Below are 23,594 nucleotides of genomic sequence, written 5' to 3' on the forward strand. Positions count from 1 at the left end.
AAGCTGCGTAAGTCAAGCCCACATCCTATCCTTTCCAACACCTTCCCACTGAGATGCCCCACAACTCCCCATGGTGTGTATTCTCCATTATAACAAACAATAAACCCAACTTATTCAACTAAGGCGTGTCCTTCATCCTTGGCTGGAAGGCATTGGAACATGTTAAGTGAAATAAGGTATGAAACCACGTGCATATGTACATATATATGTATATGCTACAATTGGAGTAAAATAATGTAAACATTTAAAATTTAAAAAATATGTTTGTAGGCCAGGCGCAGTGGCTCACGCCTGTAATCCCAACACTTTGGGAGGCCGAGGCAGGCGGATCACCTAAGACTGGGAGTTCGAGACCCGCCTGACCAACATGGAGAAACCCCATCTCTACTAAAAATACAAAATTAGCTGGGCGTGGTGGCGCATGCCTGTAATCCCAGCTACTTGGGAGGCTGAGGCAGAAGAATTGCTTGAACCTGGGAGGTGGGGGTTGTGGTGAGCCGAGATCACACCACTGCACTCCAGCCTGGGCAACAAAAGCGAAACTCTGTCTCATAACAAAACAAAAACAACAACAACAAAAAACCATTAGATACAGACATTCACTTCATAATGTGACCCGAAGCTCCTAAAGCTGGAGTATGAGCAGGTCATGGTGGTTCTGTATTTCTGGCTCTCACGGGAGCCCCATGAACTGAGAACATACAGCATTTAAATGTCATGCTACTCTACGAGAAGCCTTAAAACTATCATTTGGGCATCTTCAAAGTTCCAGCTGAAGGTGGCAACTGAGCTCCTCTGAGGCACTCTCTTACCTCAGCACCCTCATCTTAACATCTCCATGAACAAGACTACAGTACTTTCATAAATTGGCCCTTAATACAACCTATGTGGTAGGCACTTTTTTCCACTTAAATAAGGTTAAGCAGAGGTTTGAAGAAAAACTTAATCAGTGTCAGAAACACAACTCATACCCAGGTCTTCAGAGTCTAAACCCAGTGCATTTTGTACTCCACCAAGCTCCTTGTGGTCTCTTCTGTACTATTTTTCCCAGAGTTCTCAAAAAGACTAGCTGGGCCAGCACTACAGAGGCTACATATTAGCAGTGATCAGGAAGACACGTTCAGTCGTGGATCAAGCAGATATGGTCCTGCACCTGTGACAATGCTTAGCATTCTAACTACTCCACAGTTCTGGACTAAGTACCACAAATTTAAAGTTGCAGAGCTCAATCATTTACTTGTGTTTTGGAGACGGGGTCTCACTTTGTCACCCAGGCTGGAGTGCAGTGGCATGATATCAGCTCACTGCAGCCTTGACTTCCCAGGCTCAAGCGATCCTTCTACCTCAGTCCCCCAAGTAGCTGAGACTACAGACGTGCACCACCATGCTTGGCTAATTTTTGTACTTTTTGTAGAGACGGGGTTTCGCCATGTTGCCCAGCCTGGTCTCGAATTCCTAGGCTCAAGTGATCAGCCCGCCTTGGCCTTCCAAAGAGCTAGGATTACAGGCGTGAGCCACTGCACCTGGCCAATCACTTGCAAAAACTAAATTCATTATATAAAAAACTGACCAGCTCCATTAATAATGCAGAGACATTTAAATAAGAAACTGCAATCCAACTTTCAAATGTTTTATTTTTAGTGTTTTTAAACATTTTAATACAACAAGGATATAAAATAATATATATTAGTTAAATCTGGATTTAATTTAGAATCAAGATATTTACTTATGTACAAACACTGTGCTTCAAGGTATGGCTACCACAGGAACTTTCACATCTTCAAGTAATACTAGTTTCTCTGTGGATAGAGAGACATTTAGGTAGAATTAACAAAACAAAACATGCCCGTTTTAGTCCAAGCTAATTTTGCTTCTCCCATTAAGTACCAGTTTCCACTTTCTTTGTTCCATATCAGAAATACTTCATTTTTCTAATACATAGATCCTCTGAATAAAACTTAGTAAAACTGAACATTTTAAAGATGACATTACTAATTGATAATATTGCTTGGCTATGTTCAATTCTCCAGACAACCCAGTCCTTCAGATTGAAAGAGACCTGAAGCAACAATGAAATTAACATAGTGTTCTTTCTCTTCCCATATCAGGCACAAACCTTCCTTATGCTGAAATATGAACTACACTGAATAAAAAGTTCTTTGGTTAATTTAGGATAGAATGTATTCTAAAAACCAGAATAGCTGAAATATGGCTTACAGATTTCAGAGATATTTGTACAGAACTTGAAGCAAAGTAATTGGTCACATTTTAGTTATTTGAAATTGGTGGCATTATATCCGGGTGGGGTGAGAAGGGGGGTCCAAAACCTAGTTTCATACTAATTTTAGTCATTCAAAGTTACTCAAAGACAGGGAAAAGAAACAACCTACTGAGTCTCTTTCCATTCTTATTCATCACCTGAAGCATTATGACCTTTGATGTTACTAACAATTCTCTATAGCAGTATGGGGTAATGCAGGCTAAACCGCTTACAAACACAAATGGTTAAACTGTCAAGTTGGCATTAAAATGGACACCTTTGCTGGCTTAGAAACTGTCTAAATGAAACCAATACTGTTTAAGAAAGCAATTGGACTATTCTACAAGAGAGCTTTCTTGTCTCAAATGCCTGAATACCTTAAAGAACTGGCAAATGACTATATTATCATTACCTTTATTATGAAGAAAACCTAAGTCTATAAAAGACTATCAAATAATTACATTTATTAAATTAGTTTAAAACAAGAATGTGGTTAATGTTCTTAGGCAATTTAGATCTAGAATCCTTTAAAAAAGCTTACTATGAAATTAATGGTGAAACTGCCTTTTGTTGAACACAGTCAAAGCAAATTAGTGTTATAAATATGACTTTGTGAATACATGAGTAATACTTTCCAAACAGATGTTTCTAAAACAGACTGTTTCTTATCAGCTATAAAAGAATCTGGCTTCTCTGTTTCCCATTTACAAATTATAGGATTTCTGGAATTCTTAGTAAAAACACACAGGCAGGGACAGGGCATGAAAGACCACTGCTCACAGAGTAAAGAGTTACATTCCCTGCAAGTCTCTTGGTCCAGCGGGTTCTGGTCTCACTGACTTTTTCTTCTGAATAGCCCACATTATTATTTAATTTAATTAATTAATTTATTTATTTATTTGAGACGGAGTCTCGCTCTGTCCCCCAGGCTGGAGTGCAGTGGCATGATCTCAGCTCACTGCAACCTCCGCCTCCTGGGGTCAAGTGATTCTTCTGCCTCAGCCTCCCGAGTAGCTGGGACTACAGGCGTGGGCGCGCACCACCATGCCCGGCTAATTTTTGTATTTTTGGTAGAGACGGAGTTTCACCGTATTGGCCAGGCTGGTCTCGATCTCCTGACCTCGTAACCTGCCCGCCTCAGCCTCCTAAAGTGTTGGGATTATAGGCGTGAGCCACTGCACCCGGCATAGCCTGCATTATTTAACTGACCGGTTCTAAGGCTAAGTTCATTACTTTCTGATTTCAAAGGATACAAATAAATAGAGCTAGAAGTTCTATTTTTGTCCTAGCAATTCTGGTCAGCGAACTATGGAGATGATAGCCACACAAAGAATTCTTGCAGCACAGCCACGAAAGGTTTCCCCCAAATTATTTGGTGACAACAGCAAACCTGTCTCCTTCAAAACCTCTTACTCTCTACCAACTCTTCAATTGCCCTTCAATAACACTACCCTGCCTGGTCTTTAAAAAAAAAAAAAAAAAAAAAAAAAGGAAAAGGTTAAAAAATGCAACAACGCTCCCAGGAACACAGAAAATGCATCGAAGACTTGCAACATAACCTCCAGTTTGCATCTCCAAACCAAAAACCTTTTGGTTCCTTCTATACTAAAGTCTCCATAATGATGTAAGCGTCTCACAAGTCTGCAACCACAGAACCAAATACAAGGTCAAAAAATATGTAGAACAAAGCCATGTAGCTTCTCTGCCTAGCCACATTCACAGATAAAATGTAAACATAAATACTATCTTCACTGTGGTTTAGATTTTAACCAGAAAAAAAATATGAAGAAAAAAATCTGGAAATTTCTGGACAAAACAAAAAGCAACTAAAATATAGGTTTCATGTTTAGGTAACACTGAAAATAATTTTGTCTCAATGTTTTCCAAGAAAGAGATGATTAATTTATGTAAACACTGCCTTATAATAGTTAAAACAGTAAGTTATAAACCTAACTTACATTTTTCTCACAACATATATGAGCAAGTGCAAGGCTGAAAAGTTATTTTACAATCCCCATTGCAGTCTGTTGTTAGGTACTCTCAATGTCAATAGCTCTGCAAAGTTAGTTGCATTTGATTTTTCTATTTGGTCCTAGAATAGAATTTATATGAAAGAAAGAAGACCGAGGTTAATAGCTATTTAACTTTTTGTTATTGATTGAGACAGGGTGTCACTCTGTCACCAAGGCTGGAGTGCAGTGGCATGATTACAGCTCACTGTAGCTTCCTTGGGCTCAAGTGATCCTTCTGCCTTAGCCTCGCATGTAGCTGGGACCACAGACATGCACCACCATGCCCAGCTAATTTTCTAAAAAACTTTTTGTGGGGGGGGGCGAGGTCTCACTTTGTTGCCCAGGCTGGTCTCGTTTACCTGAGCTCAAGTGATCTCCTGCCTCAGCCTCCCAAAGTGCTGGGATTACAGGCATGAGCCACTGCGCCCAGTCTAACTTGCTTTTTTTTTGTTTTTCTGAGATGGAGTCTTGCTCTGTCATCCAGGCTGGAGTGCAGTGGAGTATCTCAGCTCACAGCAGCTTCCACCTGGGTTCAAGCGATTCTCATGCCTCAGTCTCCCAAGTAGCTGGGATTACAAGTGCATGCCACCATGCCTAGCTAATTTTTGTAGTTCTAGTGGAGATGAGGTTTTGTCATATTGGCCAGTCTGGTCTCAAACTCCTGATCTCAAGTGATCTGCCTGCCTTGGTCTTCCAAAGTGCTGGGATTACAGGCGTGAGCCACTGCACCCGGCCATGTTCTTAAGAGAATGGGTCTTGCTGTGTTGCCCAGGCTAGAATGCAGTAGTTAGTCATAGCCTCAACACACTCCAGCCTAACTCCTGGCCTCAAGCAATCCTCCTGCCTCAGCCTCCTCAGAAGCCAGGACTACAGCCTTGCACCACTGCACTTGGCTTAACATTTTAACATTAATGTTGTCATAGAGTTTTTTGAACTCTTTCCCAAAAGCCAACATCAGTGCCTCCCTAGCTAAATTCAGTCTGTTCTGTCACTACAAAAATAACAGTAACACATCTTTTGACCTCAAGGGTCAAACCACTCTAACTGGCATAGGAAACATCCTTTATTTTTCATGATCATGCAACTCCTTTACATGATGGCATTTTGTTCCTAGCATGTAACAGAATCAGCAATTTAAGATATCAGATTCTGAGGTGTGAGATTTAAAAGCATAAAACTTGAATTGCCTCGTAGCATTTCTCAAGTGTGAAATAAATAATGTTCACATCAGACACAAATTGGGGTCCTTCAGCACTAGCTGAGACTTGTTTGCATAATTTCCTTTCCTACCCAATTCATTTGGGCTCCTGTGTAGCTTATACAGGGGTGGAAATAGGGCTCAAAGTGCAAAAATAAAATATTTCACCCAGATAACAAAGGAGCAAGCTTCTGATATGCGGCCTAATTTTAGGCCTCAGAATGCCAGCACCTTTTCTAAGTTTTTGTTTTAAAATGGAATGTAAAACCTAATTATTATTCCCAGCAGCTAAGCTCATTAGTTGGGGTTTAAATTCCAATTCCATAACCATCCTACTGTCATAACTATTGTAAAAAATCATTAAAAATAAAGTAACAAATGTTATCACAGAGGTGAAATTACTTAAAGTACTATATTTCTAGTGTAAATAGCAGCTAAGTTATATCACTTCCTGACTGCCAAATTAAGACTAAATACAAAGAAGGTATATACACCATTATATTTAAAAGTAAAAAACAACACAACTTTTTCATATCCAAGTATGTCTGAGACTGTTTACTTCCAACGGCCAAGAATGATAAATTTCAAAAACCAAAAAGTTGTATTTTGCGTGCTAGAAGTTTCTTTTCAGGAGAAAACAATTCTTTGCATGCATACCTCCCTACTTAACGACAAAAGAACTTTATCTAACATCTGGTAAAACACTCCTATTTGGTTTATTAAATAACACCATTAAAAAAGCATAAAATTGGACTGTCATCTACTATAGCACAGAGTTATTCTGTGTACCTATACTACTAACATTAAGTCCATTTATTTTTATGGATGCAGCCATTTTTCCCTCATGAATACTTACTGATGGTTATACTGAACCCTCAGAACAAAACAGGCACTGCATCTTTTGTTGCATCTTTGGTGAAAAATGCCAGCTCCACATTTGCATTAATGAGGAGACCAATGGCACCCTAGCCAGTACTCTGTCACGTCATCTATGGCCTCTTTCATTCTCCTCTTATTTCAGGCATCCTGGTATGCTCAGTATACTTAAAAGATGGTTCAGAAGGCAAAAACTGTCAGTAAAACAGATCATGTCCCAGCGTGGCATTTTTTTAAACTGACACAGAGATTAGTCCAAAGAACAAGTACTGATCACTTGGTAGGGTTTCTTCTCCTAAAGATAATAAGTAGCTTAAAAACATATTATTTCTTGACTACAGCCTTAATGGAAATCAATGAAAATTCCTCAATCAGCAAACTGCTCAAGTTGACTTGTTTAAAGTTCAATAAGCAAATACTCAACAGGTAAGGGTACAGCCTGACTTCAATCACAACATTAAGTCTTCCTAAAGAGAAGGGGCAGAAAACATCTACTTAAGCTTTCTGTTCAAACAGCTACATAAGGACTCTTGATTGTTCTTGCTTGCTTTTTATAATCATAACTTTGCTCAGAACAGAAAACTTTACTTTGTCAACACATAAGCCAGGCATCTAGGAACAACCTAGGGGGAGAATGCAAAGTTACTCATTTTCAACAACTATTATATATTTAGTCACAAATTCATTAGAAAGATAGTCTTCATCCAATTAGTCTTTTCATTATTGCTGGTTTTGAAAATGGCCAACAATATTCATTAGGAACTGTGCCATTAACATTGCATTCAAAAAAAGAGAACATGGGAAACCAAATCCTTGCTCTCCTACTCTGCTGATATGCTCTGGTATTGGCCAGAGTATGGTAGTACAAAAAGAGTCTTGTTGTTATATAAAAAGCAATAAACACATCAATGGAATAATGTTCATGGGCAGCCAAGATGAAGAAGATTCCAAAGAGGTTGAGAACCCAGGATAAAGTGTGCAAGAAATTCCAGCTTCTTGGTGTATCTACGAAAAGGACAGAAAGATCATTTTAAAGCTACATTCCTTCCAATGCTTCTCAGTCACGTTTCTCAGGTCAGGCTGTTTTGCCATTCTTCACAGGATCTGACACCCTTCCCACAGCCTTCACTGCAGCTAGTTATCTAATATGCATAGAAGCACTAAAAAGATACTTACATTCAGTGACAAAGAAATTCAGCATAGTTAGGACGACTGTGTGGCCACTAAACATGTAATCTCCACATGTGTGAACGCCAGTCAGGGTCATACCAAAGCCACTCCAAATGGCAAAGGCTCGATGTAATTTCTCCCATACACTGCCATATATCTATAAAGAAAAGTTAAGAATTAGTGCTTCAAATGCTTAGGGAGGTGGGAACTTCCCAACATCCATTCCCATTGAAATTCAAATGCTAAATAACTTAGAAATAAGATCTAAGCCAAAGCAGTTAGGTCCTCAGTCTAATGAATTCCAGGCAGACTTCAAGACTGGGTGGGTAAAGCTTGGCTGTACTCAGAAATATTTTGGTAATTAAATGAAATCAGGCTGGGCGCAGTGGCTCATGCCTGTAATCCCAGCACTTTGGGAGGCTGAGGTGGGCAGATCACCTGAAGTCAGGAGTTCAAGATCAGCCTGGCCGACACGGCGAAATCCCATCTCTACTAAAAATACAAAAATTAGCCAGGCATGGTGGCGTGCGCCTGTAATCCCAGCTACTCAGGAGGCCGAGGCAGGGGAATCACTTGAACCTGGGAGGCAGAGGTTGCAGGGAGCCGAGATCGTGCCACTGTACTCCAGCCTGGGTGACAGAGTAAGAGTGTGTCTAAAAAAAATTAATTAATTAAAAATAAGTAAATAAATGAAATCACTGTAACATGAACTCCTTTACTAGGAGTTCCTTTATAATAAAAAGTTCTCTATAACACAAAAACATCTCAAAGTTTTTAATTCAGTATCACAGTAGTATTTGCTTGGCTATTCTTGCCAGTAAGACATAGGCTATGACAGACAGAGATCAATGTCTACCTTTCAACATCCACTCTCCCCTTCTTCACTGGTAACAGAATCCCAAATATATTGAGGCAGCAATGAATTCAGCCACAATATTGCCTTTCCCAACCTCCCTTGTAGCTAGGTGTGGCCACGTGACTAAGTTCCGTACAGTAAGATCTAAGTAGAAGTGTTAAGGGTTTCTGGGAAGGCTACTTATCAAGGTAAGAGACAACAGTTTTGAGGAAGTCTTTTCTAACTTTCTACCTTCCCTTCTTTTAGTCTACAACTCAGACTCATTCAACTGGAGGTGAAACTCCAGCAACCATCTTGGATCACAAAGTGGCTTTGAGGCTACAAGCCAAGTATTGGGATAGCAGACCAGAAAGACAGAAGAATGATGGGGTTTTTTTGGATGACTTCATAAAATTCAGACCTGGCGTACCTACCTTCAGACTCTTTTTTGAGAGAGAATAAAGCATTGTGTGTTTATTAAACCATAGCCACTTTGAATTTCCAGTTATCAACAGCCAAACCTAATCCCAACTCCCACACATACGCCTAAAAAAGCAATCCATTTTGAGGAAGACTTTGAGTGATAGCTGCTTTACAAAAGAGGGGCAGTCACTACTTTAAAAAAAAAAAAAGGCATACTGCCAGGCACGGTGGCTCACGCCTATAATCCCAGCACTGAGAGGCTGAGGCGGATGGATCACCTGAGGTCGGAGTTCGAGACCAGCCTGACCAACATGGTGGAACCCGTCTCTACTAAAAGTACAAAAATTAGCCAGGTGTGGTGGCACATGCCTGTAATCCCAGCTACTCAGACTGAGGCAGGAAAATCTCTTGAACCCGGGAGGGGGAGGTTGTGGTGAGCGGAGATCGTGGCATTGTACTCCAGCCTGGGCAGCAAAAGCAAAACTCCATCTCAAAAAAATAAAAAAATAAACAAAAAAACCCAACATACTAATATTATAATAATAATACAATTTAATAATAACATAATAATGGTACAAAAAGGTGCTAAAATTTTATGTGCATTTACTATGTGCAAGGCATGCTGCTAAGTGCATTGTGTGTTACTGCATTTAATTTCCACAGCAATCCTATGAAGTGATTTAACTGTACAGATGAGGAAACTGGCTTAGAAAGGTCACATAGCTAGTAAATAACATAGGCAGGATGTGAACCCAGGGAGCCCAATTCCAAAGCCCTGTCTTCAAGATTCTATCAAATATGACCAAAATAAACAACTTCATAGATATTACAATCTCATTAGGAATCTCACCTGCTGATTATACACTGCCCAGCTTTCCCTTTCTGCCTCATTTGAGGGAAAGAGAGGAAGAAGAATTTACTATTAGAGAGAAAGAAAGAGAATACACATGGGTTTGGTTCTTCCGTGATCGCTATGAACATGGGCTTAGAGATACTACTCTTGAGAAAGTAAAAAATCACATAGTAAATAAAGAGAAGGGACTGCTACAAAAATGATTCAACCAAGGATACGAAACTAGTGATGCCAGTCGAAAGGTATCTCTCCATCCTTTCCCATCTTAAATGTCCCATATATTCTTCCAGAAAAATAAAAAATAAAACACAACAGAGCAGAACGAAGAGGATGTTTTGATAAGAGAACATGTAGAAATATGCATTAAGTGTTTCTAAATTTCAAAAATAGACATGTTCTTGGTTCTGTCCTCAAACCCCTTACTTCTGGGAATGCAATTTCAAGCAATTAATTTATTATAATGAAAGTACCTTACAGAATTCACTGTAAGGGATTTGATTTCAAGTTACTATCACTTTAACTTTCTATTTATAACAATTGCTGCAAATAATACGGGTCAGTAAGTAGGTTATATTATAATTCAAAGCAATTAACAGTAGTTAGGTCAGATTGGAGGAGAAATATCTATATATAACTAACTGATAAAAACAGTCATTAGAGACAGAAAAAGGGCTGTTTATACCATAGAGGGATGGTATCTAATTTATTTTTGCAGCATATGTTGCAGCCCTATGCACATATATCCCTCTCCTCGGCGGCTGTCCTACAATTAAATCCCTTAGCTATGGAAAATTTTCTCTTTTCAGTGTAATAAGTTTGTATTTTTCTTTTTTTTTTTTTGAGATGGAGTCTCGCTCTGTCACCCAGGCTGGAGTGCAGTGGCTCACTGCAAGCTCCGCTCACTGCAAGCTCCGCTGCCTCCCGGGTTCACGCCATTCCCCTGCCTCAGCCTCCCAAGTAGCTGGGTGCTCGCCACCATGCCCGGCTAATTTTTCTGTATTTTTAGTAGAGACGGGGTTTCACCGTATTAGCTAGGATGGTCTCGATCTCCTGACCTCATGATCCACCCGCCTCGGTCTCTCAAAGTGCTGGGATTACAGGCGTGAGCCACCGTGCCCAGCCTATATTTTTATTCTTTAAAATCTGTCCTGGCTGGGCGTGGTGGCTCATGCCTGTAATCCCAACACTTTGGGAATTTGAGATGGGAAGAACACTCGAAGTCAGGAGTTCAAGACCAGCCCGGACAGCAAACCGAAATCCTGTCTCTAGGAAAAAAAAAATTAAAATCAGTCCAGGTGCGGTGGCTCACGCCTGTAATCCCAGCACTTTGGGAGGCCGAGGTGGGTGGATCATGAGGTCAGGAGTTCAAGACCAGCCTGGCCAAGACGGTAAAACCCTTCCTCTACTGAAGATACAAAAATTAGCCGGGTATGGAGGCGGGCGCCTGTGATCCCAGTTACTTGGGAGGCTGAGACAGGAGAATCCCTTGAACCCGGGAGGCGGAGGTTGCAGTAGGCCGAGATCGCGCCACTGCACTCTAGCCTGGGCGACAGAGTAAGACTCCATCTAAAAAAAAAAAAAAAATTTAGCTGGGGTGTGGTGGTGTATGCCTGTGGTCCCAGTTACTCAGGAGGCTGAGGCAGGAGGACTGCTTGAGACCAGGAATTTGAGGCTGACAGTGAGCTATGATCATGCCACTGTACTCCAGCCTGGGCAACAAAGCGAGAATCTGTCTTAAAAAAACAATGACTAAAATAAAATAAAATAAAATCTCCCCTAATCAACTAGAATACTATTTGTGTGAAACTCTTCATACCATGTACACAGCATACTATTTTGGAGAAACTGTGCACACCATGCACAGAAACAAATTCAAAATAAATTAAAGTTGTAAAATATAAAAAAATAAGACCATAAAAGCATCAGATATTATCTTTCATCAATCAGAATGGCAGTGCTGGCAAGAGGGTAAGAAAGCTGACATGCATACATGTTGGCAGTAGTGAAAAACTCATCTTTTCAAGTGTGTATTTTAGCAATATATATCACTTTTTTTTTTTTTTTTGAGATGGAGTCTCGCTTTGTCGCCCAGGCTGGAGTGCAGTGGTGTGATCTCAGTTCATTGCAACCTCTGCCTCCCAGGTTCAAGCGATTCTCCTGCTTCAGCCTCCCAAGTAGCTGGGATTACAGGTGCCTGCCACCATGCCCAACTAATTATTTGTATTTTTAGTAGAGATGGGGTTTCATCATGTTGGCCAGTCTGGTCTTGAACTCCTCAAGTGATCCGCCCACCTCGGACTCCCAAAGTGCTGGGATTACAGGCATGAGCGACCTCGTCCAGCCCATATCATATTTTTCAATGTGCGTGTCCTTTAATTCTGTAATTTTACTTCCAATAATTTATCTTAAGAGATAACTAAGTAAGTGCAAAAGCACAATGTACAAGAATGTTTACTATAGCACTGTTTATAAATAGTAAAATTTTGAAACAATCTCAAGATGTACATCATTTGGAACCTGGTATCCACAATGGACTACTGTTAAAAAGATGTAGTTCCTTTTAGAAAAGAGTAAACAACATACTATTAAATGAAAAATAGGCTAAAGAGGGCGGGCGCGGTGGCTCACGCCTGTAATCACAGCACTTTAGGAGGCCAAGGTGGGCAGACCACGAGGTCAGGAGATCGAGACCATCCTGACTAACATGGTGAAACCCTGTCTCTACTAAAAACACAAAAAAATTAGCCAGGCGTGGTGGCTGGTGCCTGTAGTCCCAGCTACTCAGGAGGCTGAGGCAGGAGAATGGTGTGAACCTGGGAAGCAGAGCTTGCAGTGAGCCAAGATTGCGCCACACTACTCCAGCCTGGGCAACTGGGAAAGACTCCACCTCAAAACAAACAAACAAACAAACAAACAAAAAACTTATACGAGTGTGTAAGTATGCTTAAAAATGGTCTGTGTGGCTATACACACAACTGTTAACTGTATTATTTATAGGGTGGGGCAAAAAAGAATCAGGTAAATTTTTACTTTTTAATATATACATTTCTATATAATTTGAATTTTGATAATAAAAATATAATTTTATAATTTGAAAAAATTACTTTTCCTTTTTGGAAAAAGAAAAAAAGACCTCAAAACAGCTTTTACCTTAAAAATAAAACATTTCCTTTACATGAAATCCTGTGTCATATCAACCCTTCCCCCTTTCTTACTGGTCAGTCTAAGCCTTCCTAATACCAGGAGAAAGTTTTGTCACCCTTCAGCTCAGGGGTATATTTTTAGCTCTTGATCTCGTTTGGCTGCTTAATCTTCCCTTGTTGGCATTTCAGCTATGATATTGCAGCACAAGAAGTGAACTTGAATGCTGTTACAAACAACATTAAAATAACTACAAAGGTGTTAACACATACATTTATTTGAATATGTGAGAATACAGAACTAAAGCACAGAGGCCTAGAAAAGTAGCGTTCTTTTCTCCAAATTTGTATATAATTTGGACAAAATTATTTGAAAATTTGTATATAGATTTTATCCAATTTTGTACATAAAGTACAGGCGATTTTCAGAGTCTTATTTTGTCTCCATCTGCATAATTTATTCTGTTTAACCAGAAGAGATGTCTACAGTAAACCAAAACAAAGCCACAAAGTATAAAATGAAAACCAAAAGTCAGCCATTATCTGTTCATCTCAGAAAGAGTAAAGTTTAGAGTGATGAGTATGTCGTCAAACTGTAACTTTTTTTCTTTTTTTTGAGACGCAGATTCTCTCTTGTTGCCCAGGCTGGAGTACAATGGTGCCATCTTGGCTCACTGCAACCTCTGCCTCCTGGGTTCAAGTGTTTCTCATGCCTCAGCCTTCCGAGTACCTGGGATTACAGGTGCCTGGCACCATGCCCAGGTAATTTTTGGTGTTTTTAGTAGATTGTACCACGTTGGCCAGGCTGGGTCTTTAACTCCTGACCTCAGGTGATCCACCCGCCTCAGTCTCCCAAAGTGCTGGGATTACAGGCGTAGACACAGCGACTGGCCGGCAACATTTTTAAAGGAGTGAGGAGGACAGTGAAGGAACCAGAGCATGCCATATGAGAAACTTTGAAAACGCTGAGGATGGTGGGAAAGGGAAAATGATAATTGAAAGAAAATTTTCTTTCTTTCTTTCCTTTCTTCCTTTCTTTTCTCTCTCTCTCTCTCTCTGTCTCTCTCAGTCTCTCTTTCTTTCTTTCTTAGACAGAGTCTTGCTATGTTGCCCAGGCTACAGTGCAGTGGCGTGATCTCGGTTCACTACAACCTCCACCTCTCAGGTTCAAGCAATTCTCCTGCCTCAGCCTCCCGAGTAGCTGGGATTACAGGTGTCCACCACTGAGCCTGGCTAATTTTTGTATTTTTAGTACAGATGGTGTTTCACCATCTTGGCCAGGCTGTCTCAAAATCCTGACCTCGTGATCCACCCGCCTTGGCCTCCCAAAGTGCTGGGATTACAGGCATGAGCCACCGCACCCGGCCAAAATAAATTTCTTCTCTTCTCTTTTCTTTTTTTTGAGATGGAGTGTCGCTCTGTCACCCAGGCTGGAATACAGTGGCACAATCTCGGCTCACTGCAACCTCCGCCTCCCGGGTTCAAGTAATTCTCTGCCTCAGCCTCCCGAGTAGCTGAGATTACAAGCACCCACCACCACACCCAGCTAATTTTTGTATTTTTAGTAGAGACGGGGTTTCACCATCTGGGCTAGGCTGGTCTTGAACTCCTGACCTTGTGATCCACCCGCCTTGGCCTCCCAAAGTGCTGGGATTACAGGCATGAGTCACCATGCCCGGCAGAAAGAAACTTGTTTTCTACAGCTCCATAACATAGAACAAGTTTCAACAGAAATAACAGGGAGGTAGAATCTGGCTTAAGACTTTTACCAAATTATTTCTATATATTCTTTTGTAGACATTGCAGATTCTAAAAAGCACATTTTAATACTATAAGCAAAATGTTAGCCCTATTGCATATAGTGTGCCATCAACCCACCAAGAACAAGAATGAAAAAGAAGGTAGCAGGCTACCTTTCCAGTACACTGCAGGTGTTGTCCTGGCACGGAGAGGGAGGTCACAAACATGGTAAAGCAGCGAAGCAAGAATACAGTTCCCATCAGACTACAGAGCCTTCGCAGAAGTATTGACCTGTGAACAGATCAACCAAAGACGGGGAAAGATCAGAAGAAAACAAACCAAAAAACCCCAGGTATCAAATATTCAAGGAAGAGCAAACAGAAAAATCACTAGACTCTTTGAAGAGGACAGAAATCTTAAAAAGACCATCAAAAGCATCATTGTCCAATAGAATTCTCTGCAATGATGGAAATGTTCAATATACTGGCCAAGAAGCTATTTATATACCATGTAGATCTTAAGGACTTGAAATGTGGCCAGTATGACTGAGGAACTGAATTTCTAAATTTTATTTCATTTTAATTAATTTAAATTTTGCCATAATGAACAATACAGACCTAAATTAGATTCTAAGAGCATAATTTCAATGATAAGAAAATATGGCTAAGAGTCCAGGCATGGTGGCGCATGCCTGTAATCCCAGCTAGTTGAGAGGTTGAGGCAGGAGACTCACTTGAACCAGGGAGGCGGAGGATGCAGTGAGCCAAGATTGCACCATTGCACTCCAGCCTGGGCAACAATAGCGAAACTCCATTTCAAAAAAGGAAAAAAGAAAATATGGCTAAGAGAAAGTAAAAGAGTTATACAAGACAGAAGACAAGTAAGCCTGGTGTTAGTCCCATTACTGAAAATTGCTCATACGTTATTTATAAGAGATAAAGTTGGCTGGGGGTGGTGGCTCATGCTTGTAATTGCAGCACTTTGGGAGGCCAAGGTGGGAGGACTGCTTGAATTCAAAAGTTTGTCTGACAACAGCTTGGGCAACATAGCCAGATCTCATCTCTACAAATAATTTAAAAATGAGCTGGATGTAGTGGTGCACACCTGTGATCCCAGCTACTTGAGAGGCTGAGGCGGGAGAGTTGCTTGGGTCTCGGAGTTGGAGGCTGCAGTGAGCTATGATTGTGCCACTACACTTTAGCCTGGGTTACAGAATGAGACATGCTTCAAAAAATAAAAATAAAAAACAAAAAAAAGGAGGTAAAGTTAAACACCTGTGATTCTAGGGAATTTTTTTGCTCATTAATAACTGAAGGCTAGGTGCAGTGGCTCATGTCTATAATCCCAGAACTTTGGGAGACCAAGGCAGGAAGGAGGATCGCGTGAGACCAGCCTGGGCAACACAGTAAGACCTTGTCTACAAAAAATTAGTCAGGTATGTTGGTGTGTACCTGCGGTTCTAGCCTGAGGCAAGAGGACTGATTGAGCCCAGGAGGTCAAGGATGCAGTAAGCCATGATCATGTCACTGCACTCTAGCCTAGGTGACAGAGCAGAACCCTATCTCAAACAAAACAAAAAAAAAATGATAGTAGCTATCGAATACTCATTCTAACTTCTCTTAAGCTATAAAATACTAAGTTTAAAATTTTTTTTTTATATCAAGTACATATCAAACAAAAATTCTGAATAACTGTCACTTGGGTAATCATGAACTGTACTGTGACAACACTAGTACTGTGAGACTAAGATTCCTGAGGACAGGGACCATGTATCACATATTTTTGAAATGATCCTTCCACCCTCAGAAAAAGCACTGAACACAAAGCTAGGTATGTTTCAAGCATTATGTGCACTCCTGGGATGGAGCCTAGGAATCTGCATTTTAACAAGCACCCAGGTGATTCTAATGAAAGTGGTACGAACACTTTGAGAAACACTTTCTTTGACTAAGTAAACATTAACACTTGGATTTAACGGGTTACCTCTATGCTTTATTAAAACTACCAAGGTTTCCTGTAAGGTAAACTCCAGTTTTGAAGAGTAGATAAATTCAAATTCATGAGATCTTGTGAGGCAAAGTTAACCAGAAAGCAGCAATGATACACACGTTTTAAAACCACCTCTGGTTTTAAGCAATCCAGAATTTAAAATATTGCTACAAAACAGGACAAAATGGGAGAGAATGAGGCTCAATGTGGCCTAAAAGTGGGATAAGAATAGTAACCACCGACCTTTCTTTCCACCTTCAGAACACTGAAATAACTGCTACTTAGGACCGAAAGCTCATCACTGTGGTTTACCTCAAGCACTTCCTGGTGAGGAGAAAGGTCAAAACCTCAAGCAACTACCCTTGTTCCTCTCTCCAGTGTTCCAAAGACAATGGACAGCAGAAGCTACAATTTTTTTTCTTTAAACAATCTCAAAAGCTCACATATCTACAATTTTTTTAACCCCCTCAGGAGCTCTTAGGCAATATCTACTAATTTTATCTTTACATTTTTTGCTTACAATGCCTTGTTTTTTTTCACTTAAATCCACTAATTCTTCCTGTCCATTAAACTAGGAAAGGAGCCCCCCAGGCCTCCTTTTTTTAATTAAAAAAATTATTCCTTGCTGACTCTGGGTACACTGCCTGTGAGTTAGCCCTGCTCCACAAGAAGCAGTAAAAATAAATAAAATAAAAGTAAACAAATTCTTTCCTCTATATTTTTTGGTGAAAGTGCCAAGAAGCACCTTCCCATTTAGCAACTTCCTATACCATCTGAAGTAAACCAGAAGTATATATGTGAAGTATATATGTGAAGAAGAAGTATATATGTACATGTTGTGCAAAATAATCTTTTTTTTTTTTTGGGGGGGGGGGACAGGGTCTGGCTCTGTCACCCAGGCTAGAGTGCAGCGGCACAATCTCAGCTCACCGCAACCTTGACCTCCTGGGCTCAAGCAATCCTCCCACCTCAGCCTCCTGAGAAGCTGGGACTATAGGCATGTGCCACCACACCTGGTTAATCTTTAAATTTTTTGTAGAGACAGGGTCTCCCCATGTTTCCCAGGCTGGTCTCGAATACCTGGGTTCAAGCAATCCTCCTGCCTCAGTCTCTGAAAAGTGCTGGGGTTACAGGCATGTGCCACTGTGCCCGGCCAATAATTTTTTGTTGTTGTTGAGATGAAGTCTCGCTCTGTCACCCAGGCTGGAGTGCAGTAGAGTGCAAAGCTCTGCCTCCCGGGTTTACGCCATTCTCCAGTCTCAGTCTCCCAAGTAGCTGGGACTACAAGTGCCTGCCACCATGCCCGGCTAATTTTGTATTTTTAGTAGAGACAGGGTTTCACCATGTTAGCCAGGATGGTCTCGATCTCCTGACCTCGTGATCCGACCACCTTGGACTCCCAAAGTGCTGGGATTACAGGCGTGAGCCACCACACCCGGCCAATAATCTCTTTTTTAATGGGCCGCCTCCAAGCAGAGAAAATTTCTTCCATCTAAACATGTGACCAAAGAATGTCCTTGGAAGAGTTTCTATCCTTCTACAGAAAGTAACATTTCCAGTTAGTTTCTAAAGAAAGATAAGGTTTTCTTATCTTTTTTTTTTTTTTTTTTTTTTGAGATGGAGTTTCACTCTTCTTGCCCAGGCTGGAGTGCAATGGCGCGATCTCAGCTCACTGCAACCTCCGACCCAAGGGTTCAAGCGATTCTCCTGCCTCAGCCTCCCGAGTAGCTGGGATTATAGGCATGCGCTACCACACCCAGCTAATTTTGTATTTTTAGTACAGACGGGATTTCTCCATGTTGGTCAGGCTGGTCTCAAACTCCTAACCTCAGGTGATCCACCCGCCTTGGCCTCCCAAAGTGCTGGGATTACAGGCATGAGCCACCGTGCCAGGCCTCTTACTTTTTTTTAGATCAGAGATGAGCATGATCAGGCATAGGGCATCTCTGATCTTTCCTTGCAAAATGCATTCAGGATTATTACTAAATATGTAGATATTATCTTAGGCTGACTTTTACTGATCAAACTCAAAATCCTTTGTTAATAACTATGTCACAATGACCAGAGAAGGAAATAAACAAAGAAATGCAAAGAGAAAGATACAATTTTATGGTATTGATACAACAATTAAAATATTTTTAGTATTTTAATGGAGTAATGAGGTACCTGTGCTTGTGAAGAAGAAGAACCAGGAGCCAAATATAGCACAGAATCATGCCACATACTTCCGTCATGGCAAAGGCCCATGGGATTCTAGGAACGCTGCGACAGAAAAAAATGATTTTGAATTGAAGAAGTATAAATGTGAATGATGCCACCCTTTTCAGTAAGGTGCTCTTTTAATAATGACCTTAAAATTGGTTTTATATAACTTTTATCCCTTTCAGAAGATGATATTTAGGAGAAACTGGAAGAAAAAAATCTGTGTCATAAAGTACCCCCACCTATCAGAACCTGTTTCTCGTCCACTGATTCCCAGTCAGGGTTCTCTATAAAGAAGTGACTGACAGCAAATACCAGAGGGGGAAAAAAAAAAAAGAATTTATTAGCTCCAGAGAATTACAAAAAGTTGTACAAGAAAGGAATTTTTTTTTTCTTTTTTCTTTATTTTTTGAGATGGAGTCTCGCTCTGTGGCCCAGGCTGGAGTGCAGTGGTGTGATCTCAGCTCACTGCAATCTCCACCTCCCGGGTTCAAGCAGTTCTCTGCCTCGGCCTCCTGAGTACCTGGGACTACAGGTGCCCACCACCACGCCCGGCTAATTTTTTTGTATTTTTAATAGAGACAGGGTTTAACCATCTTGGCCAGGCTGGTCTTGAACTCCTGAGCTCGTGATCCACCTGCCTTGGCCTATCAAAGTGCTGGGATTACAGGCGTGAGCCACCGTGCCCAGCCATGTTTTCTTTTTTAAATAACTATTTCTCTAGTTTAAAAATTAACAGGTTATTGTAGAAAAGATTTTAGTAGAAATGTCCAAAAATTAAAAAAAAATCAGTATTCCTGGCACCCAGAGATGACCTATTTGGACTATTTCACTTTGTTTCAGTCTCCTTCCCCTTCCTTTCTTCCTCCCTTCCTTCTTTCCTCCCTCTTTCTTTTTTTCTTTTTTGATACAGGGTCTGGTTCTGTCGCCTAGGCTGGAGGCAGTGATGAAACCTCGGCTCGGCTCACTACAACCTCTGCCTCCCAGGCTCAAGCCATCCTCCCATCTCAGCCTTCCAAGTAGCTGGGACTTCGAGGTGTACAGCACCACGTCTGGCTAATTTTTATATTTTTTGTAGAGATCCGGGAATTGGGGGTGTTCATCATGTTGCCCAGGCTGGTCTCCTGAACTCCTGAGCTCAAGTAGCTGGCCCACCTCCGCCTCCCAAAGTGCTGGGATTACAGGCGTGATCCACTGTGCCCAGTCTCTTTCTCTCTTTTTCTCTCCCTCTCTCCTTTTTCTTTCTTAAAGTGACCTGTCCTTTGTTAGTGGGTAATCATAGGAGCTGTTTTGTGAGGAGGAAAAAGGGACAAATGGAAAACAGATTAAAAAAACAGGGTTCCGAAACAAGGGAGGATAGAGAGAAAGAGATAAAACAAAAAACAAATGAAGGGCCAGGCGCAGTGCCTCATGCCTGTAATCTCAGCACTTTGGTAGGCTGAGACGGGAGGATCACTTAAGCTCAGGAGTTTGAGACCAGCCTGGGCAACAAAGTGAGACCACATACAAAAAATACGAAAAATTAGCCAGGCATAGTTTCATGGGCCTGTAGTCCCAGCCACTTAGGTGGCTGAGGTGGGAGGATCGCTTGGGCCCTGGGCGGTCTAGGCTGCAGTAAACCGTGATGGCGCCACTGTACTGCAACCTGGGTGGCAGGGCAAGACCCTGTTTCAAAAACAACAACAACAAAAAAGCATCGAGTTCAAACCCTGATTGTTTGCACTCTGAAATGAGCACTTCATGTGAGAAATGGGCCTTTCTCCCATTGTCCTTTGTGGGCATTCCTGTATCCAGAGTCTCGCTTTGTTGCCCAGGCTGGAGTGCAATGATGCAGTCTTGGCTCACTGAAACCTCTGCCTCCTGAGTTCAAGCAATTTTTGTGCCTCAGCCTCCCAAGTAGCCAGGATTACAGGTGCCCACCACCACGCCCAGCTAATTTTTGTTAGTAGAGAAAGGGTTTCATAGTGTTGGCTAGGCTGGTCTTGAACTCCTGACCTCAAGTGATCCACCTGCCTTGGACTAGGATTACAGGTGTGAGCCATGGCGCCTGGCCGATCCTGCTGGATTTTTTTTTTTTTTTTTGAAACGGAGTCTTGCTCTGTTGCCCAGGCTGGACTGTAGTGACGTGATCTTGGCTGACTGCAACTTCTGCCTCCTGGGTTCAAGCAATTCTCCCTGCCTCAGCCTCCTGAGTAGCTGGGATTACAGGCACCTGCCACCACACCTGGCTAATTTTTGCATTTTTAGCAGAGATGGGGTTTTGCCATATTGGCCAGGCTGGTCTCAAATACCTGACCTCAGGTGATCCGGCCAAATCAGCCTCCCAAAGCGCTCCCAAAGGATTACAGGTGTGAGCCACCATGCCCAGCCCCTGCTGGATTTTAAATCTCTACTTTCATTTTTTTTTTCCCAAAAGCTCTTTTTCTCTGAATTTTCTTTGGGCCTCTCATTACTGTCATAGAATGCAACATCTCTTATTTCTCTTGAAAACATGAAAGTTTTTTTTAAGTGTTCATCTGCTCCCTATTTTGTGTTTTCCAAATTTTTTTTTTCTGTTTGCGTTAATGTTTTTCTCAGACGTCTGGTTTCTTGACTGACCATTCATATTTGACAGTAAAGTACTAAAAGAGATGATGAGACATTCTGTGGGCACAGACTGAGCTTTGTCAAGTTTCAGGTTTCTCTGCGCACTCAGAGTGCGCAGGGATCTGGTTGATTAGATAAGGATATCCCAAAGAGTTATTTACAGTGTTTTTCTCCAGGTTTTCCAAGGAAAGGAATCTTATCCTTCTTGGAAGACTGGGGTTGGGTGGGAAGGGAGATGGGAAATGTCTGGCTACTTAAGAAAGGGAGCTAGAAGTCTCTATGATTAGTATATAGACTTTTAATGAATTCTCTTGAAAACATTGCAGCTCTGTTCTCATCTGGACATGGTATCCCTAAGTCAACAGTGCTTCACATTCAACTGCTCTAGAAAACAGACCACTAGTCTTCTATCAGAGTAGAGCAGGTCTAAAAGCTTAAGTAGATTTTTTTTTTTTTTTTTTTTTTTGAGACAGGGTCTCACTCTGTTGCCCAGGCTGCAGTGCAGTGGGGCAATCTCAGCTAACTGCAACCTCCACTAACTACAACCTCCGCCTCCTGGGATCAAGCCATCCTTCCACCTCAGATTCCCCAGTAGATGGGACTACAGGCACACTCCACCATGCCTGGCTAATTTTTGTATTTTTTGTAGAGAAAGGATTTCACCATGTTGCCCAGGCTTAAGGAGATTTTTAACCAATTCTCCCCTACTTAGCTCCTATCTGTACCTGGCCTTGAGTGATGCTTGGTACTTTCTGTTTTATCGGAGCTCTGAAGTACAAATAAACTCACCTCTTGAGCAGGGCCACCTTCCACCCCCAACTTCACAACAGGTACTTAGTGTTCCACTTTCCAAACTTTCATTATTAGCACTATTTTTGCTTTCATGGGATTATACAGTTTCTTCACTCTTTCACTGTCATTTCAGTGGACTGTTACGAGGAACCTGTCAAATGTGTATTCAATCCCTCGTATTATTTTTGAGCTAAGCTTTTAAAATGCATTATACACGGATATGCCTTTTTTCTGGATATAATTTAATTTTCTTGGCAGGGCGCGGTAGCTTATGCCTGTAATCCCAGCACTTTGGGAGGCCGAGGTGGGCAGATCACGAGGTCAGGAGATCGAGACCATCCTGGCTAACACAGTGAAACCCTGTCTCTTACTAAAAAACACAAAAAAGTTAGCTAGGCGTGGTGGCGGGCGCCTGTAGTGCCAGCTACTCGGGAGGCTGAGGCAGGAGAATGGTGTCAACCTGGGAGGTGGAGCTTGAGGTGAGCCGAAATTGCGTCACTGCACTCCAGCCTGGGCGACAGAGCAAGACTCCGTCTCAAAATAAATAAATAAATAAATAAATAAATAAATAAATAAATTTTCTTTAGTAACTTAGAGTCATCACTATGAACACTGATTATTATACTGTATATGGTAATGACCTCGGAGACTACTGAAAAATGAAGGACAGTTAAGCCCCAGATTGATGTAGTTTTTCCATTATTTATGTTTGCTTTTTATAGTGCTTCTGTTTCCTCCCTTGCTATTATGGTTATTGGCTCTCACTTCTCACTGCCGTAGGTGGGCCTCCTCTAGAAACATTCCTATTTCCTTCTAATTTTCTGTTTCTATGTGCTGAACATCTTGGATTTGTATAAAGTAAGCTTCAGAAGCAGACCCTGAAACAAACTTCAGTATGAAAGTCAATTACAGGGAAATGTTCTCAAAGAAAACCCACAGGGTAGTGGGTTATGAGATTAGAAGGCAAGGAAGCAAAGCAAGGGTGAGACATCAAGCAAAGCCCTGTGGAGAACTCAGGAAAGGGTACTTTGGCTTAGGCTTATGGGGAATTTGGGACAGTGTAGGTCCAATCTAAATGTCGTCCCAACCAGGGCAAAGAGAAGTGAGTCACTGGTTAAGGACAGCTGCTGGTGGGAAGTAAATTTCCAAGTACTTTTTGGCTTTCTCTTCAAGCAGGCAAAGTTGCTCCAGCAGCCCAAGAGCAGCCCTCCAACAGAGACATATCTGCTGGATGTTGGGAGTATCCATGTGCAAGAAAATGGAAAAGAGATCTGAGGGGATATAGAAGGAACACTGACATCATCTGCTACCATTCTCCTATGAATCAAGTTTAGATGTTTAAGACCATGGAGTTTCAGTGAGTGGCATAGTAAGTAAAAAGAGTTAGGCAAAATTTGGTTTGAAATCATCACTGCAAATTGATAATATATGTCCTGCTGGGCGTGGTGGCTCACACGTGTAATCCTAGCACTTTGGGGGGCCGAGGTGGACAGATGTCTTGAGGTCAGGAGTTCGAGA

At 41.4% G+C, this 23,594-nt stretch overlaps 1 protein-coding gene across 2 annotated transcripts in view; it reads right to left on the reverse strand.

Moving 5' to 3' along the window:
* Window positions 1-1,684: 1,684 nt before the first annotated feature.
* Window positions 1,685-23,594, reverse strand: part of SAMD8 (sterile alpha motif domain containing 8) — a 62,456-nt gene continuing 40,546 nt past the window's right edge. Inside the window, exons 3-6 of one of the 2 annotated variants that reach the window (XM_010375530.2) lie at window positions 18,663-18,758; window positions 14,681-14,798; window positions 7,523-7,673; window positions 1,685-7,351 (exon numbers count right to left, since the gene is read on the reverse strand). In XM_010375530.2, the coding sequence (XP_010373832.2) occupies window positions 7,047-7,351; window positions 7,523-7,673; window positions 14,681-14,798; window positions 18,663-18,758 (670 nt within the window). In that variant the 3' untranslated portion in view covers window positions 1,685-7,046. The remainder of the gene's footprint in view (window positions 7,352-7,522; window positions 7,674-14,680; window positions 14,799-18,662; window positions 18,759-23,594) is intronic. The other variant, XM_010375531.2, reaches the window with a different exon arrangement.

Source organism: Rhinopithecus roxellana, chromosome 11 (genome assembly GCF_007565055.1).
Source record: "Rhinopithecus roxellana isolate Shanxi Qingling chromosome 11, ASM756505v1, whole genome shotgun sequence".
Taxonomy (NCBI): Eukaryota; Metazoa; Chordata; class Mammalia; order Primates; family Cercopithecidae; genus Rhinopithecus; species Rhinopithecus roxellana.